The 17,938-nt window shown below is 44.1% G+C and overlaps 1 protein-coding gene across 1 annotated transcript in view; it reads left to right on the top strand.

The window, feature by feature from the left end:
- Positions 1-17,938, top strand: part of LOC132427661 (transient receptor potential cation channel subfamily M member 3) — an 88,329-nt gene that overhangs the window by 58,256 nt on the left and 12,135 nt on the right. The window contains exons 11-13 of the mRNA XM_069540807.1: positions 13,939-14,089; positions 14,210-14,409; positions 16,368-16,500. Of these exons, the coding sequence (XP_069396908.1) occupies positions 13,939-14,089; positions 14,210-14,409; positions 16,368-16,500 (484 nt within the window). The remainder of the gene's footprint in view (positions 1-13,938; positions 14,090-14,209; positions 14,410-16,367; positions 16,501-17,938) is intronic.

The following is a 17,938-nucleotide window of genomic DNA, read 5'->3' on the forward strand; positions in this document are numbered from 1 at the left end:
TTTAATTGACGTACTCTATGACGTGCATAGATGGCAAATGTCAGGTCTAGGACTCAAACTGAGCTCACTAAGATTAGTAGCTTGTGTCTAGTGACTTCAAAGAGTGATTTAATAAGATGGGTCACTTATGGATAGATCCCAAAACAGGAAATGTACAACAAGGAGATTATTTAAAATATTCAAACCACAATTAACAGCGAAGTGCCTTTCCCATCTTGCTCCTTTCTATTCCTCCCATCCTGCTTCTCCACTTAATTGGCATCTGAGTTTCTTATTTTTAACAGATAAATCTTTCAAGATAAAAGTGTTTATTTTATTTTCACTGATGTGTGCTAGTGTTGCTCTGGGAAAGAAAAAAGTTGGTAGTCCACACTGTACGAGGGTGTACTGTCACCCAATCTTTTGTTATAATAATAATAATGTTTATATTCTGCATACAGTTGGACTCCTATTCACAGCATGACAGCAAGTGATGGACCCTGGAATCTGAGCCCGCCCATAGCAGTTGAGGTTTAAGTAGAACACAAACTGACTATGGTCCGGATTCTTTGCTGTTTGAAGAGCAGGAGTTGAAGTGTGAAAAGCTCACATTTTAGCAGTAAACAGAGACAAGTGGGCAGAGGGGCCTTAAAGTAAAAAGAGAGGACGGGGAGAACAGAGCCTGGGGTCTGGAGGGGGCAGTAAAGGGAGCCCAAGAGGGCTGTGTGCCGGGAGGCTGAGCCAGGAGCGTGAGTTCTGAGTACACATGGATTTCCTGCATTATCTGTCACTTACCAGGGGATTTGTAAATAATGTCAGCAGGAGCTTGTGTTTGCTTACAAGCACATTCCTGAATATTAGGGGCCACATTGATTGTTTCCCTTTATGTCCTGTAATCCCGGGAGCGCAATCCGATGGGAGCTGGCAGGAGCTGTGGATCATTTCCGTGGAGCTGGTCCAGCCTAGTTTCCCTGATGTACATCCGCACAGAGATCTGCATAGCCTGGCTCGCTAGACTGATCCTTCTCAGCACAAAGAGCCTGAGGTCAGCTTGCTAGTTTCTTTTCATAAGACACTCCCTCTCGAAGAAGACCCTGGCTCCTCTCTCTTCATACAGCCAGCAGGACAGATATATGGGTTTCTGAAAAATTATGCAGTCCCTTTTTAAACAAAAACAAGAAGAGTGTTCCTTAACATGAGGCGTGGTGGCTCAGGTAGAATGGACCCACAGGGGAAGCCTTTCCCGGTTAAGGCAATGAGAAGGGAATCACGCTCCCTGCACCTGGGATGGAAGGGACACCTGTTTCTGCCCTTGTAGCTCTGGAGAGTGTATTCTTCCAACATGAGGAGTTGGTACAAGAGCGTCACAGTCAGGAGTTACAGTGGAAGTGGACATAGCACAAAATCTGGGAGAGTAAATCATTTATTTGACTTCTTCTCTGAATGTTTTTGTTTTTGGTTTGAAGCAGAAAAAAGCTTATCTAATCCTATTTTTGCTTAGGCAAATATCAAAAGGAATGAGATGAGCCCTCTGTAAAATTGTAAGTTAAATGCTTTTTATTCCCACCTTTCCGACCCTTCCCTGGGCCTCTTTCCCGCCCCCCCCCCCCCCGTCCCCGGCCCCCTCCCTAATTGCCATAAGTTCCCAGCCTGCTGGATCTTGGCCTGCTCTGATGAAACTACCAGCCTGAGAAGCTGATTCTCTCTAAGGTGTTAATGGCTGTGCCCTCAACTAGAGAAACATTGCTTGCAAGAAAACAAAACCCACTCAAACTAGATTAAATAAAGAAAGATTGACTGTAAGTGTCTAAGAGGAAACCTCAAAAACATTCAAAGACAGGAAACAAAGCATGACATAAACTGACTGGAAATGAAGCTGGAAGTTGTTTTGGGAAGCCAGAATCTGAAGACATGACCACTCGTCTGCTCTTCTTTCCACTTCTTTCCAGGCTCAATCAATCAATCATCTCTCTCATTCTCTCTTGCTCTCTAGCTCTCTGTCTGCTTTCCTTCCGTTCCTTCCCCTCTCCTCTCTCAGATGGCTTGCTTTCCTTTTTTTTTTTTTTTTTTTTTTTGGCGGTGTTGGATCTTCGTTGCTGCCTGCAGGCTTTCTCTAGTTGCAGCAAGTGGGGGCTACTCTTCGTTGTGGTGCGTGGGCTTCTCCTTGCGGTGGCTTCTCTTGTTGTGGAGCACAGGCTCCAGGCGTGCAGGCTTCAGTAGTTGCAGCATGCGGGCTCAATAGTTGCGGCACGCAGGCCCTAGAGCAAGCGGGCTTTAGTAGTTGCAGCATGTGGGCTCAGTAGTTTCAGCGCATGGGCTCTAGGACGTGCGAGCTTCAGTAGTTGTGGCACGTGGGCTCAGTAGTTGTGGTTTGCAGGCTCAGTAGTTGTGGCGCATGGGCTTAGTTGTTCCATGGCATGTGGGATCTTCCTAGACCAGGGATTGAACCCGTGTCCCCTGCATTGGCAGGCGGACTCCTAAGCACTGCGCCACCAAGGAAGTCCCTGGCTTTACTTTTAAATGACCTAACTTGGTCTGATTCTATATGATCTTCAATTAAGTACCTGCCATCACCTAACTAAAGTCTCTGCATCTCAGTTTAATTTCTAAAAACCAAGTCTGATTCGCCGTTGGTCATTCAATGGATTTGCTCCTCGCTCCTTGGGTAATGATGGGATTTGATCTGAATTGAGGGGGGAGGATGAAGAAATTAGGAACGGGTTTGTTAACCTGTGTGACCTATGGCTACCTCTTCTAGCTGTGAGCAGGTCAAGGGAAGTGGAGCATGTATATCAGATATCTTTGACACACACCCCAGAAGGCAGTGGCTTAACGCTGTAAGCATTTATTGAGCTCAGGAGCCTGTGGGTTGCCTGGATGGTTCTGCTGTCTTGGCTGGGCTTGGGCATATGCCAGGGAGTCAGCTGGCTGTCAGCTGATCCAAAACAACCTTAGCTCCCACAGCAGAAATGACTGGGAGCAGAGGTTCCCGTGTTTCATCCTCCAGAAGACTAGCTCAAGCATGTTCCTCGTGGTGATGGCTGAAGTGGAAGAGTGGAAACAAAAACACTCAAGGTTTTTTCCAGGCTTCTATATGGGTCACATTTGCTAACATCCCCATTGCCAAAGAAACTCACATGGCTAAACTCAGAACCAAGGGGCAAGGAAATAGATCCTATCTGTTTATTGAAAGAAATGAAACTCTCAACTCACATGGCAAAGGAGGTTGGTTACAGAGAGAGAAATTGGAGCTATTAATGCAATCAATCTGCTGCATCATGGCAACAAATTCACTGACACGTACAACAGGCTAGATACACATCCTTCGCCGGCAAAATTTGTATAGGATCTTACTGATACTAACTCCTGATCCCAAATAATGAACTACCAAGGTTGGAATTTTGAATCCTTCTCAAATAACAGCAAATAAATGACATGTTTGTCTCTAGGTAAAGCTAGAAGTTAAGAATAACTAAAATACAGAACCAAGATAACAGAGGGAATTGGATGTTCTCCCCTTCCCCCCTCCCCCGCCCACAATTCACACACAACATACCTAGGCTTATAACATCCTGCTTCATATATATATAATATATATATATATAATATATATATATATGTATTTCTTTTTAGGGGGTGGGGAGCGGCTGCATTGGGTCTTTGTTACCGCGTGCGGGCTTTCTCTAGTTGTGGTGAGCAGGGGCTTCTCTTTGTTGCGATGCCAGGCTTCTCCTTGTCGTGGCTTCTCTCGTTGCAGAGCACGGGCTCTAGGCATGCAGGCTTCCGTAGTTGCACATCCTGCTTTCTGATTCACCAGATTAAAAAACAAAGCTTATTAATTTAATTGTGTTTCCTAAATAGCTGAAAGCTGAGCATGTGTAACCCTAACCCTGTGAAGAGTTAAAGGCTCTGTCATTGGTGAGTTTTTTCCCCCTTGGTGGTGGCTGGGTTCTCTGTTGTGCAGTGGGGGCTAGGTATTTGTTTGCTTTTCTGACAGGAATAAAAAGAATACAGCTTTTATAGGTGCCCTACAGTAAGCTCCTGGGATAGATAATCCAGCCTGGGGCTTATTCTGGTCTTCTGCTCCTCTTCTTAGATTCATAGAGTAATAAAATGTCTGGACTAGATGGGGCTTAGAGATCATCTAGCGTTTCCCAACCTTTAGTTAGTCACATAAACCATTCACTGTTTTGTAACATCTGTCCACTCTTTAATGTTTTTAGTTCAATTGGCTCAATTTTAAAACCTAAATTAGTTTATTTTTAAAAATTTACATCATTGGGCTTCCCTGGTGGCTCAGTGGTTGAGAGTCCACCTGCTGATGCAGGGGACATGGGTTCGTGCTCCGGTCCGGGAAGATCCCACATGCCACCGAGCAGCTGGGCCCGTGAGCCATGGCCACTGAGACTGCGCGTCCGGAGCCTCTGCCCCGCAATGGGAGAGGCCACAACAGTGAGAGGCCTGTGTACCGCAAAAAAAAAAAAAAGAAAAGAAAAATATTTACATCATGGCCGTAAGTTGAAAAATCAGTGTGATTTGATGTAATAGAAAATGAGCATAAAATAAACAGAATGAAAACACCGCATTGTTAGGAAATTCTGTCCAGATGCTTGAGCCTTCAGCCTGCCCAGTCTCTACTAAAAAGGAAGTTTAGCAGATGTGAAGGAAGTGTTAAAGAAATATTATCCTCAAACTGACGCATTCTCTCTGATGGAGTCAGGAAGATGGAAAGAGGCTTGAAAAGGTCATCACTTTCTCACTATCCAATTCAGTGCTACTTAGTGAGCTGTTCCTGTATCCCACAATCATCTTGGACTTCCTGAGTTGTGTGGGCAGTGCACTGTAGGGGATATCAATAGTCCAAGTCCCTCCATTCACAGATGGAGGAACTGAGACCTCTTACTCCTTTCTCATGGTTGCCTTTGTACCATGTCACTACCAACTTGCATCTTGCCCAACACTTAGGGCAGGGGAAGGGAAAAGAAATGAACCACAAAAGAGGTAAAAGAGCTGGTGGGTGGTGCTTTTGACTCTACAAAGTTGGAGCTTACCTGGTATTCAATTACCTCTGTTCTTCCTGACCTCCATTTCTAGAGGACATTGACTATAGCCTATTAAAAGAAACAGAAAGAGCCCCTTACTTACATAAAGAAGACTTCTGCCTGGATGTACTGTTATCCAGGACTCTTAGATCAGGAGCTTCTAAATAGATACAGCCATACAAGAGGAGGCATCTCCAGTTCTCTTGCCAAGGAAAGCAGTGTGTCAGGAAAAAGGCCAAAAAGGCAGAGCTATCTGGTTCCTTGGAGTAAGCCATAGGAGCTGTGTAATGGCATTCTAAATCCTCCATGGCAAACTGTATGGATTTTCAAAATGAGGTGGGGAAATCCTCTTTGTCTCCTTAGCTTTTCAGGATGGATTTTTAGTTGAAAATCCTTCGTTTAAAAAAAATAGGATAAATGTAGTCATATGTTTAACTAAGCTCTTTATTCCATTGCCTGTGATTTGGAATAAGCTATTGAGACGTTTCTTCAGCCAGGTGAGGAAGAGATGATCTTCTGGAAATATCCTTCTTCTTCATATTTTTAAAGATGATGCTCATTATATCACATATTGGTGTTTCGTTTTTAATCTCTCATGCTTTTTGGAAACAGTGTGGTATGTGTATTAAGTAAACAAATGTTTCTTTTCCCCATGCCTTATAGGATAAAATCAAAAGGGCAAGTGTCTTAATCTTTGGGATGTGGGTGCCTACAGCTGGTACCTATTATATGAATCAAATTTCTTTCTCCACACTTCGAATTTTAGTGTTCTATACATTTGTACATGATCTGAACAGCTCAGGCTTTATTCGTGTTGATGGAAACAAGAAAAATGCAGATGTCTATCAATCTGTCTTTACATTTGTTCATAGTTGAGATTCCTCTCAACCCCATGTTGGCTCTTCCTTCAGAGGCACAGAGAGAAAAGATACTTTACAGTTGAACAGGTTTGCGTGGACATCCTGATTCTGTTCTTACTGTCTCTGAAATAACCGACAGAGATACTAAAATTTTCTGAGCCTCACTTCTTCACCTTTAAATGGGGCAATAAAATCCACCATGTCAAAGTATTATAAAGATTAAAATAAGGTGATATAGGTAAGGCTCATAGCACAGGGCCTTACACTGAAGCTTGCATAGGTAGTCAGTAGCAATATTACATTGGAAAGGCTGTATGAGATAGAGAGGCATACATACAGGCTTTGGGGTCAGAGGGGAGGAGGACCCATTTCTGCTTCATTCATAAGTGCATCTCCAGAGCCAATTCCCACTGGCATGTAGCAGGAACTCATTATTTTTTGGATGGATGAATGAATGGTTCTGGCATATTCCCTTATTAGTTGTGTGATCTTAGATAAGGCATTGCACCCCTCAGTGCATGTTTCTACAACTATGTAGCAAGGATAATACATTTGTTATGGAGTTGCAAGGAAGCTTAAGTGCAATGGCTGATGTGAAGTACACAGCACAGAGACTGCCACACGCTATGCTTTCCACAGTTATTTATTTCAAATCTCTATTGTCCTTCACTTTAGTGGATCCCAAATAACAAACTAGGATTAGCAGTTCCACTAGAAGTATCCATTTTAATTTAGTTTTGTTTTTTTGTTTTTTTGGCTGTGTTGGGTCTCTGTTGCTGCACGTGGGCTTTCTCTAGTTGCAGCAAGCGGGGGCTACTCTTCATTGCGGTGCGTTGGCTCTAGGCACACGGGCTTCAGTAGTTGTGGCCCACAGGCTCAATTGTTGTGTCTCGTGGGCTCTAGAGTGCAGGCTCAGTGGTTGTGGTGCATGGGCTTAGTTGCCCCACAGCATGTGGGATCTTCCCAGACCAGGGATTGAATCCATGTCCCCTGCATTGGCAGGAGGATTCTTCTCGAGCCTTTTTTTTTTTTTTTTTTTTTTTTTTTTTTTTGCGGTACGCGGGCCTCTCACCGCTGTGGCCCCTCCCGCTACGGAGCACAGGCTCTGGACGCGCAGGCCCAGCGGCCACGGCTCACGGGCTCAGCCGCTCCGCAGCATGTGGGATCTTCCTGGAGTGGGGCACAAACCCGCGTCCCCCGCATCGGCAGGCAGACTCCCAACCACTGCGCCACCAGGGAATCCCTGGCAGGAGGATTCTTAACCACTGCACCACCAGGGAAGTCCCAGAAGTATCCATTTTAAAAGGTAACTTTTAAAATGGGCAGTGGGCAGTGTCCAGGAGCCCAGGACTTATGTAGGTGGCCCTTCATCAAAAGTGTCAGGGTCTAAGAAAAGCAGGATGTCTAATTTGACCCATTTTTGTTCCTGGGCAACTTCAAGGTAGTATAGGTTGGGCAAAGGCCAGGCCATGCGGGCATAAGGAGGATCCTGAAAAGAGGTATAGAAATTATCTTTCACCGAGACCTCATGTTCTCATTTTTGAAAGAACTAAGAGAAAGTTTCCATCTCTTGTGTCAACTTCAGTTGATTAGTCGTGCTTTGGGGAGTTTTGTTGTAAAAAGGATTCCAAGGCTACAACCTGACAGAAGAGTGTAATGATTGATTACCAAATGTCTGCCGTGAGTTTAAGATGGGGTGTTATGTCTGGTGTGCCGTGGAGATTTATGCCACAGCATTCAGAAGGGAGATTTTCTATAGCCTTTACCGAAGTCAGGCATGTTCCTTTGCAAGTTAATTGCAAAAACAAATAATCAAGAATCTATTTTTTCCCCTCTTTCAGATTTTTGCTCTTACAGGAACCATCTCATGTTAGCAGGTCATGGTGGCACTTAAGATCTTGAAGTAAATAGGAAAACAACCACTGACCCAGTGAAATTGATCGAATGTAACCCTTACAGAAATGCCTGACATTGCAGGTCAAATGTACAGTATGTGATATTCCTGCCTGCATTCATTTGGCAAATATTTATTGAGCATCTGCTATGTGCCAGGCAGTGTTATAGCTGTTGTTTCTTTAGTGAACAAAACACACAAAAATGCTTTTCCACATGAAGCTTACATTCTAGTGAGGGACTCTGTTGACCCTTATTTTAGTTATTATAAAAATTTATGATAAAAAAAATTTTAGCCATTGGAAGGCTGCTCTCCAGAACATGTACAGAAAGGGGAGGACGTTCTTACTCTGACCTGCGTAACCTGGCTGGATTATAACTGCACAACCTATCATTGTTCTAGAGCCCAGTCATCCATTTCACTTCTACTCGTTAATGCACTTCCAACTTTCTGCCTTGTGATGTGTCATTGTGACCCACGTAGATAAACTGTAGAGAATCTGCATTTCCAAATGTTTGATCCCTTCTCATTTGGCCATAATTGCATAGATGTAGGCTTTACACTCTGTACCCGCACCCCCCACACACACTGGGGCTTCTTTGGCCTAATCTATCTATGATCAGCTTCTAGAGCAAGGTTTTCTTCACTTTGGGAGTAGCTGGAAACTTTGACCAGTTTCTCAAGTGTGTTTACCCTACTGACTTGATAATAAGTGAAATCTGTATCATTAGTTTCTGAGTCAGAGGACAATTGAGCTTTGAGCAGTGTAGACCCCTTAAGTTCTTCTATGTTTGGGGAAGAAAAAGAGCAACAGAGCCTCTGGCTCCTGAAACCCTGAAACTGTGATTCAACCTTGATGTCAGGTCAGATTTCACATTGCCAGTTGCCTCTTCCAATCTCTTCATGCTACTCCAAGGCTCCAGATGTTGCCTCCCAGGAGTGGTATAAACAAAATATCAACATCCTTAATGACCGTGGACAGGGGACAGGGAGGCAAGGGTGACTGTATTAGCCAGGACTCACTGCAAGTGATAGAAACCCAATTCAAATTGACTTAAGGAAAAAAGGAATTTTATGGTTCATATAACTGAAGAATTCTGGTTTTAGGCATGGCTGAATCAGGAATCTGTTTCTCTTCTCTGTGATGTAGTCACTCCTGGGCAGGCTCTCTTTGCTTGGTAGACTTATATCGCATTGTAAAAAGAGCTTCTCTTTAATACAAGTTCTAGCAAAAGTCCCAAGGTTTATGCTCATTGGCTCTGATTGGTCAGGCTAGGATCACATGTCCATCCCTGAACTAATCACTGCAATCAGGAGATAAAATACACTGATTAATTTCCTCAATATGGAACTGCATGCAGCTCATTTCACCCACACTTCATGGACTGAGAGTAGGGAGGAATAGCTCCACAAAGGGAAACCAGGATGCTCTTAGCAGAGGAAGGGGAAATGTATATACTAGGCAGGTGGAACCACCAAACATCCACCAGAGGCACCCTGCACTGACTGTCATCAACAAAGAGGGAGGTGACAACATGTCACTTGGTATGAGGGTGGTAGTGACTGTGCATTTACTTCTTGCAAGAGGGTTGGGAGAAAAACCACTCGTGTCAGGTTCCAAAGCAGGGAAGGAGGAGGCGCAATGGCAGCCACCAGCCCACACGTTCCTAAACATCCACCCGTGGGCCATCTTGGGTTTGTGTGCCCTGGAGTATTTCCCTGGGAATATGAACCCCCAGATACTGGTTGGTACTATAACTTATATAAGTTATAACAGATAACTTATCCCCAAATCTGCTTGTCAGGGCTTTAAGGCACCCAGTTCATCTTCATCAGGGGTAGACATCTGTAAGTTTGAGTCATAGCACTTTCTAGTGCAGATAAATGCTCTGAGCAAGGACACGACTAGGAGCCATTACAAAGCAATGTTTTGCACTAACTGCTGCATATAATGTTCACTGCCTCTTTGCTGATATTACCAAATGAAGGCTGTTTCTTACCGGTTCATTTTTATTTTCATTATCACAAGGGTCATCTAATTCACTTATACTGCACGTGTTGCTGTAGAGTCTAGATGGTAGTCCTCAAGGCTAATCCTGAGTACCAGCCTGCTCAGTGTGACCGAGGCTAGAAGGACTGCAGCAGTTCTGCTGTGCTTCTTCAGAGCCCCCAGCAGAGCTCACGTCACCCGTTAAATGCAATGTTCTATTCCCTTTCTGTGCCCCCTACTAAACTGTGAGTTCCTTAGCAACAGGGACTGTCTCTTTAATCCCCAGCATCTCCCGTACCCAGCATATTATAACCACTCAATGAATGTTTGTAGAATAAGTGCTCTGCTTAGTGATTGTAAAGTAAAGAGGAATAAGACATAGTCCCTAACCTTGAGACGCTTCAAGTCTATTAATTACAAAATAACAATACCAGTCATGACATCAACTAATGTTAATCAAGTGCTGTATGCTAGATACTGAGCCAAGTGCTTTCCATGCATTCTCATTTAATGATTTTGACATTCTCCCCCCCATATATACTATTACTACCCCATTTTACAGATGAGGAGGCTGAAATTCATGGAGTAAGCTAATGTCGCATCATTTGAAAATGGTGGCATTGGGATTTGAACCCAGGTCTGCCGGATTATAATGCATGTTCCTAACCACTAAAGTAATACTACTTCTATAAAGGCAGGATGAAAAAAAGGTGGGGGAAGGTGGAATAAATTAATACCCAAAGAATTGGCAGAGAGTTCCCAGAGCCAATCATGATGACATTAAATCTTGTATAAAGGTAATGAGTTGGTCCAATTTTCCAACTAGTAGGGGAATAAAGCAGAGATCTAGAGACATGTTAATGACACTATCTGAAGACCCATGGAAATGCGCACCGGCCACTTGAAACTAGCGAGCACCTACTATTCTCCCTGGGTTTTTCTCTAGGCTAGAAGATTTCTTCTCTAGTGGAGGAAGTGTCTGCATCTTCACTAAATACGGGGTCAAAAGCTGGATGAGCTGTGCGCCACACAAGTTTATTTTACGTTCTCCCAGAATGTAAAGAGAAATCTCAGAAGGACATCATTAAATGGAAATCAGGGATCACACCTGTAAGAACTGTGTGTGCTTTGTACCCTACCCCAAGCAGTTCTTTCTCCTGCTCTTTGTCGGCTTCCCCATAGAGATCTGAGCAGGAACCAAAGAAAAGGGCAGCACAGGAGTGACAACCCCAAGGGAGGTCAAGTCAGGAGGAAGTGAGTAGGGTGGCCGGGCAAGCTTCATGAGGAGAGAAAAGCAAAGTGAGCCATTCCATGAGGCCTGCAGCCAAGTGGGTGTCAGAGACCCAGGTATCTGGTTGAGCCTGAGAAGCCTTCTTGCCAGACCAAGGGCAGGATTTCTGGGAAGAACCTAAGGAAGGAGCCAGCAACTGCTTAGAGCTAGAACTGTCCATCATGAGTAGGCTTGCAGAGCTGTGGGGAATGTTAGTGCTCAACAACCAAACTGTGTTTAGTGACCTTTATTCACTCAACAGTTTTCATGTGTGGATATGTGTGGATGTGCTGTGTGTATGCACTGAGCCAGGTAATTGGAAACCATGAAGAGATATGTTACCACTGGAAATCTTACGTAGGACACAGAGCCCAGTAAATTGGCAGCAGTGATACAGTGCTGAGAAACCCCCCAAAGGGGCAAGCAAACGGAGTTCTGGGATTATATGGAAGACAAAATTACTAAAGAAAAGATTATTTGTTAAAGAAAAAATTATTCATGACATTTGGTAAAAATGGTAAGGAAGACTTTGTTCAAGGGGGGCTACTGCAGTGGTGTTCTGTAATAGGAGAGAGAGATTGGGCTCGACTCTGAGTGAAGAAATAAAAAAAAAAGGAAACTTATAGCCATGAGCTGGGTGTGGGTCAGTGGATGGAAGTTCACTAAGAGGAAACATCAGGAGTAAGGGGGGTTCTGGCTTACCTGACGTAATGGATTCTTACTGAAGACAGACCAGTGTGATCAGACTTCAGATGGAGGATGGTGGAGAATGAGGAAACTGATTAGATATCGATGGTGATTAGAAATTGAGGATGGGGATTCTGGCTAAACGTACTTAGCAGGATTCTTGCTAAAATTGGACAAATGCAGAGACAAGCATGGAAGTCCACAAGTTGAGGCCACAAAAGAGCTCAGAAGAGCCTGCCTGAGTGGAGTTTGGTCAAGCAGAGGATCTTTGTTAATACCTATCCCAGTCCCAGCTGGAAAGGAGCAGAAATTTAGCTGAAAGCTAAGTAAGCACTGAAAAGTGAATAGGATTCATCCAGGTGAAGCATGGGAGTGGGGGGAGCAAGGTGTCAGGGGGCCTTTGGGAAGGGAAAGAAGAAGCATGGCTCAAAATCAGGAAATAGGGCTTCCCTATAGGGCTCAGTAAATGTCACTGAATGAATGAATCCATTCTAACTAGAATCTAGAAAATGTGATAGCAGCCTGTCTGTTTTATTCCTTTTTATATTACATTGTGAGATATATCATATATACAGAAGAGTCCATAAAACATATATGCCCAGTGTAAAATGAAAACCCATGTAACGACAACCCAGGTCAAGAAATAGCCCATCAGGGCTTCCCTGGTGGCGCAGTGGTTGAGAGTCCGCCTGCCGATGCAGGGGACACAAGTTGTGCCCCGGTCTGGGAAGATCCCACATGCCGCGGAGCGGCTGGGCCCGTGAGCCATGACCACTGAGCCTGCGCGTCCGGAGCCCGTGCTCCGCAACGGGAGAGGCCACAGCAGTGAGAGGCCCGTGTACCGCAAAAAAAAAAAAAAAAAAATCAGGAAGTAAGAGAGGGCGTGACAGTTCTAGGAACTGCAAGAAACTTGGTCCAGTTTGTGCTCAGAGGGAGAGGTGGGAAGTAGCAAGAGGTGGCACCAGGCTAGCTACCCTCAGAGCTTGGACTTCATCCTGGAGCCAATGCGGGCTCTATCATTGGGTTTTCCTTCCAAAGGAGGAAATGATCAGAACCTCTCACAGGGCTGTCTTGGGTGCATAGTGCCACAGCTGCCAACAACAAAAAAGGTGCTGGCTCCTTGAGAACATCTGAGTCCATCAACACCTGATCATCTTACAGGCTGGTCCAAAGGAAGCACTTTGGCCATCTTTTTCTGGCTATAAAAACAGAGTCTTGGTGTCCTGATATTACTAAAACCCTCATAAATTGAGATGTATTTTGGACTTCAGAGCATGTCAAAAATCATATAATGTTTCTAGACTAATTCTAGTTCAGTAGACTCATGTTAGTGGCACCTGAGAATTACCTGGGAAATTTTGAAAGAAATGTTGATGCCGGGGCCACCCTCAAAGATTCTGGTTCAATTGACTGGGGTGGAGCTGGGCATTGGCAGTTTTTAAAGATCCCCACATGGTCCCCTGTGCAGTCAGATGTTTTATTTTTCTCTATTTGCCCATTTATTCAATGCAGTTGGGTTTTGTTCCCTGTGCACTGGAAGCACATTTTTGGAATGGAAATGCTGCAGGAAAAACAGGTGGCTACAGGCTCCAGGGTCCTGGCCCATCTCCCCTCACTGCCCCTCCCCATGAAATGCCATCCATCAGGAGCACTGAGCAACAGTCCCCCTAAATACTTCCCAAGGTGCTGCCCTGTTTCGTTCCTTCCACACTGAGACAGCAAATCGTTAACTCAGAGTCCCTGGGTTGTTTCTTGAAGCAATTAACAGCTGCCCCGGTGTTAATTCCGAGTCAATAGCCCCTCGAGGCTGCTGCTCTTACAGCTGTCGGCTTCTGGCCTCCACAGCACATTTTGAAAGTAACTTGACGGGGCAGTGAGACTCGGCGCTCCCTGGGAAAGCCTTCACCAGGCTTCCTGGGGGGGACACCAAGTGCCCCAGGGACTCGGCAAGCCAGCAGGGGGCTCCACCCACCTCTTTCGTGTCAGATGACAACTTGGGAGACTGGCAGAACCAACTCCCCTCTGCAGAGACAGCCCCTAGAGATATTCATGAAGCTTTCGTTTGTTTGTTTTGGCTTTTCTGGAATTCCTTTTTCTGTTTGTTTTGAGATGGCTGTATTTTTCCTTCATGTAAAAACCCCTCCTTCAACTCAGTCTGTGGTTTCTATCACAGAGCCACACGATTTCTGACATCTTGCCTGTGCTGCTTCCTCCAGCTCCCTGTGGACAGAATGAGACTCGAGAGGATGGTAAAATAATCCAACTGCCTCCCTGCAAGACAGGAGCCTGGATCGTGCCGGCCATCATGGCCTGCTACCTCCTAGTGGCAAACATCCTGCTGGTCAACCTCCTCATCGCTGTCTTTAAGTAAGAGGGTCCTTCTTCAGAGCCCTTGAAATGGAGTAGGGAGACTGAGGCAGGAGCGGGGCATGACGCTCCAGAAAGCAGGGGTTTTCCTCACTTGATTCTCTCTGGTCTCTATTTCAGCAATACATTTTTTGAGGTAAAATCAATATCCAACCAAGTGTGGAAGTTTCAGAGGTATCAGCTCATCATGACTTTCCATGAAAGGCCCGTTCTGCCCCCACCTCTGATCATATTCAGCCACATGACCATGATATTCCAGCACCTGTGTTGCCGATGGAGAAAACACGAGAGTGACCCAGATGAAAGGGACTATGGCCTGAGTAAGCTTTGAGTGACAACCCCCCGCAACTACAGAGCAGAAATCCCCACCACGTCTATACGCGGCCGTGCAGGACCACTGGGCACCTGGGTCCTCCTGCTTCCTGCCCACAGCTCCGAAGACTTGGGAGGGATGGGAGGGTATGCATGATGAGAAATGGTGCTGGAAGGGAGACAGGAGAGGCTTAAAGCGAGCACTCTTAGCCTCACACCTTTCTTAGTGAGATAAAACCAGGCTCCAGCAGGGCTGTTTTAACACCTTCATAGGTTCTAAGCTTCTTACTTTACAGACATCCCACCACAAGATATATCAACCATGTTAATATGCTCCCAATGCTGCAGTATATATAATTTAAGCATCCTGACATGAGTTGAGTTGTAGGTGACTAAGTTTGATTTTCCATGGTCATTTTTGGATCTATCATGTTTTTAGGTCTTAAACATTTCCCAAGCCTTAAGGGTTGTGCCTATATGGCTTCATGAGGAAACCAGTCCTGCTTTCCATGATTCCAAGGACAAAAAAAAAAAAAGACCCTCCACCAACCACCTTCTAGCCCAGTGTTTCTGGAAGGAAATTAGATTGACATTGGGGTGGAATAATTCTTCATTATATAGGATTGTTCCACATATTGCAGGAGATTTAGCACATCAGGCCTCCACACATTGAATACTAATAGCTCCTGCAGATTCCTAAATATCCCCTGGGTACCACCCACAGTTAAGAACCATTGGGAATCCAGCCCCCATACAAGCAACCTACCATGGTTTCTCAAAGTGTGTCAGATAGACCACCTACACTAAATCTACTGAACCAGAGCCTCTAGGATTGTGGCCCAAGAATGACCTCCAGGTGATCACTAGTGCAACTAAAGTTTGAAACCAAAGCCACTTAATAATCAACTGCTTCTCTAAGTCTGAAGCTTTTAACAACTTCTCTGACACAGCAATGCCTGACTTCTTTCGAGACATTAAAATTGGAAAGTTGGAGAGGGGTTAAGAATTCCAAAATTCACTATTTCCATTTGAAACACCCATTTAGGCAAGTAGAAAGCTCAGGGGGAGAAAAGGTTCAGATTTCCACTGGGCTCTTTCTACCACTGAATCAGTTATGAATTTGTTTACCAGCTATAAATAGAAAACCAGACTAACAGTAACACAAATATGTAAGGTTTTACTTTTCTCACACAACAAAAAGTGAAAAGGTAAATAAATAGCCCAGAGCTCAACAATGACTCACTGAAGTCAAAGACCCCAAGTCAGCTATTCCTTGTCACACTGTCTTGTCTCATGGTAGCGAAATAGCTGCTGCACTTCCAGTCATCACATTCATGTTCAGGGCAGAAAGAAGCATGAAGGGGAAAAAAGGTAGAAAGAAGCAGCCACATACGTACAGTTTATCAGGAAAGCAAAATCTCTTCTCAATACACAACCCTTTCCTGCAGCAGATTTTTTTTGTTCCTTGAGCCAAACTGGGTCTCATGGTTGTTGCTAGCTTGAACGGACACTGGAAATGTGTATTTGGCTTTCCAGTCTCAGTAGTGGGAAGAGGGAAGAGGGAACTTGGGTTGCAAAGGGCTTTTAGTAAGGTGAATGAACAATGTCTGTCTGCCACACTCCTCAGCCCAGAAGTTGAGTTTTTAAGAAACCTCCGTTCTCTGCATAGCTTCCCTTTCCTTTATTTAGCTACATTTTTGTCCTTATGATATATATAGTTCTAACCGGTCTCTGCAGTAAACCAGGTGTACTCAGGTGAGCTTCAGAGACCCATAATGAATCTAACACAGAGAAAGAGGACAGTGACACAAGTTGCCTGACCAGATTTGGATTTAGTTTGAGACTCAGTGAAGAATCTGGGCCCCATTCCCTAACCTTGAGTTAGATTAGGAATGTCATTCGACCCACAAGTCAGGTGCCATCGCTTTTACTTCTCTGCCTCATATCTCTCATTTCTTTTCCACAGAGCTCTTCATAACTGATGATGAGCTCAAGAAAGTACATGATTTTGAAGAGCAGTGCATAGAGGAATATTTCAGAGAAAAGGATGACCGATTCAACTCGTCCAATGATGAGAGGATACGAGTGACTTCAGAAAGGTGTGTTCCCATGGGTACATGCCTCCTGGGGTTGTTTTATACCATGGCATGCCTTATCAATTGATTTTGTTTGCAGGGCCACAAAAAAACAGAGACCCCGTTGTGCTTATTTTTATTGTCCAAGAAATCATCGAGCTTATGAGAGAACAGAATGTTGTCTGAAATGTCTATAGATCAAAGTCCCAGACTTATACACCCTAGACTTCTCCAGCAGGCAGTAGCAGCCGCCTTCCTGGACACTAGAGATTGTTGAGTCCAGGACAGGGCAAGAGTTGCTGGCTCAGACCAGAAATTGGAAAGTTCTGACCCAGACATAAACCAAGAGAGACCCAGCCCAACTCAAGGCTCTCCATCAAGTTTGTGTTTCATGTAGATCACTGAGCATCTTCTCCAAAGGTGAGGATGGTCCTAGTGCCTGGCTTATGTGGGTGCCCAACACCTTCTGAATAAACAATAGCAAGAGACTTGTGAATTAGATAGAATAATGGTTGAGGGTTTTTTTTTTCAATTGTTTTGTTTTTTCTTCTTATAGAACAAGATAAAAGCAAAGAAATAAGGGCAGATTTTTTACTTACTTACTATATAATTTTAGATCTCATTGGCCAAATAGTTTTGTAGACCAGTAGGGCTGTAAGAAAAAAATCTCAAAATGAAGAGAAGAGAATCCTTTAAGGTTAATAAATCTAAGTTTATGTAAATGAACTTACATTTTCTTATTTTCCCCATTTTGCTGTAGACTAATACAAACTTCATTCCAGGCTGGCGCTCAAAACCCAGCATTTAGGAACTACTCTTCTAAAGAACACCCCAAGTGTTACAAAGCAGTGTAACTTTAAATTTTAAGCACTTTCAATATAAAGGTGGCAGAAGCAAATTATAAATAATGGGAAAAGGATGATATACTGATGACTTCAGATGATATATGACTCAGACTTCTAAGATTTGAGTCAGTTGCCTCTAGTTTTCATGAAATGACATTTTGTCTGCTTACCCATGTCATACATTTTCTCTAGTGGCTCTGTAGAAATTACACAAATGGCATTTTTCTGTCCCTGGCCCTTTATTTCTTGAAAGAATGCAGTCTAGATAAGTGAGTATATACACATATGCTATTGAGTGATTGTATCCATACGTACTCAGCCAATATTAATAAAGTTTAAAGCCATGCACAGATTTTATACACATCTGTCATTGCAAAATAGAGCATTTTATGATGATATGGTGTGAAGCAATTTTCCAGCAAACAGAGGAAGGAGCTGCAAATCTAAAGATCTCTCTCATGCTGAGGCCTTGAAAAAGCTATTTATTAATGGACATACAGCCATGTGGTTCCCAGAAAATTGTGCCCTGTGGACACATTGTCCATTGCTCAGACATATTTCCAAAGCATATGTTTGAAATGCTTTTTGGATTCAGAAAACCACAGACCTGGGAGGAA

Source organism: Delphinus delphis, chromosome 6 (genome assembly GCF_949987515.2).
Source record: "Delphinus delphis chromosome 6, mDelDel1.2, whole genome shotgun sequence".
Lineage (NCBI taxonomy): Eukaryota > Metazoa > Chordata > Mammalia > Artiodactyla > Delphinidae > Delphinus > Delphinus delphis.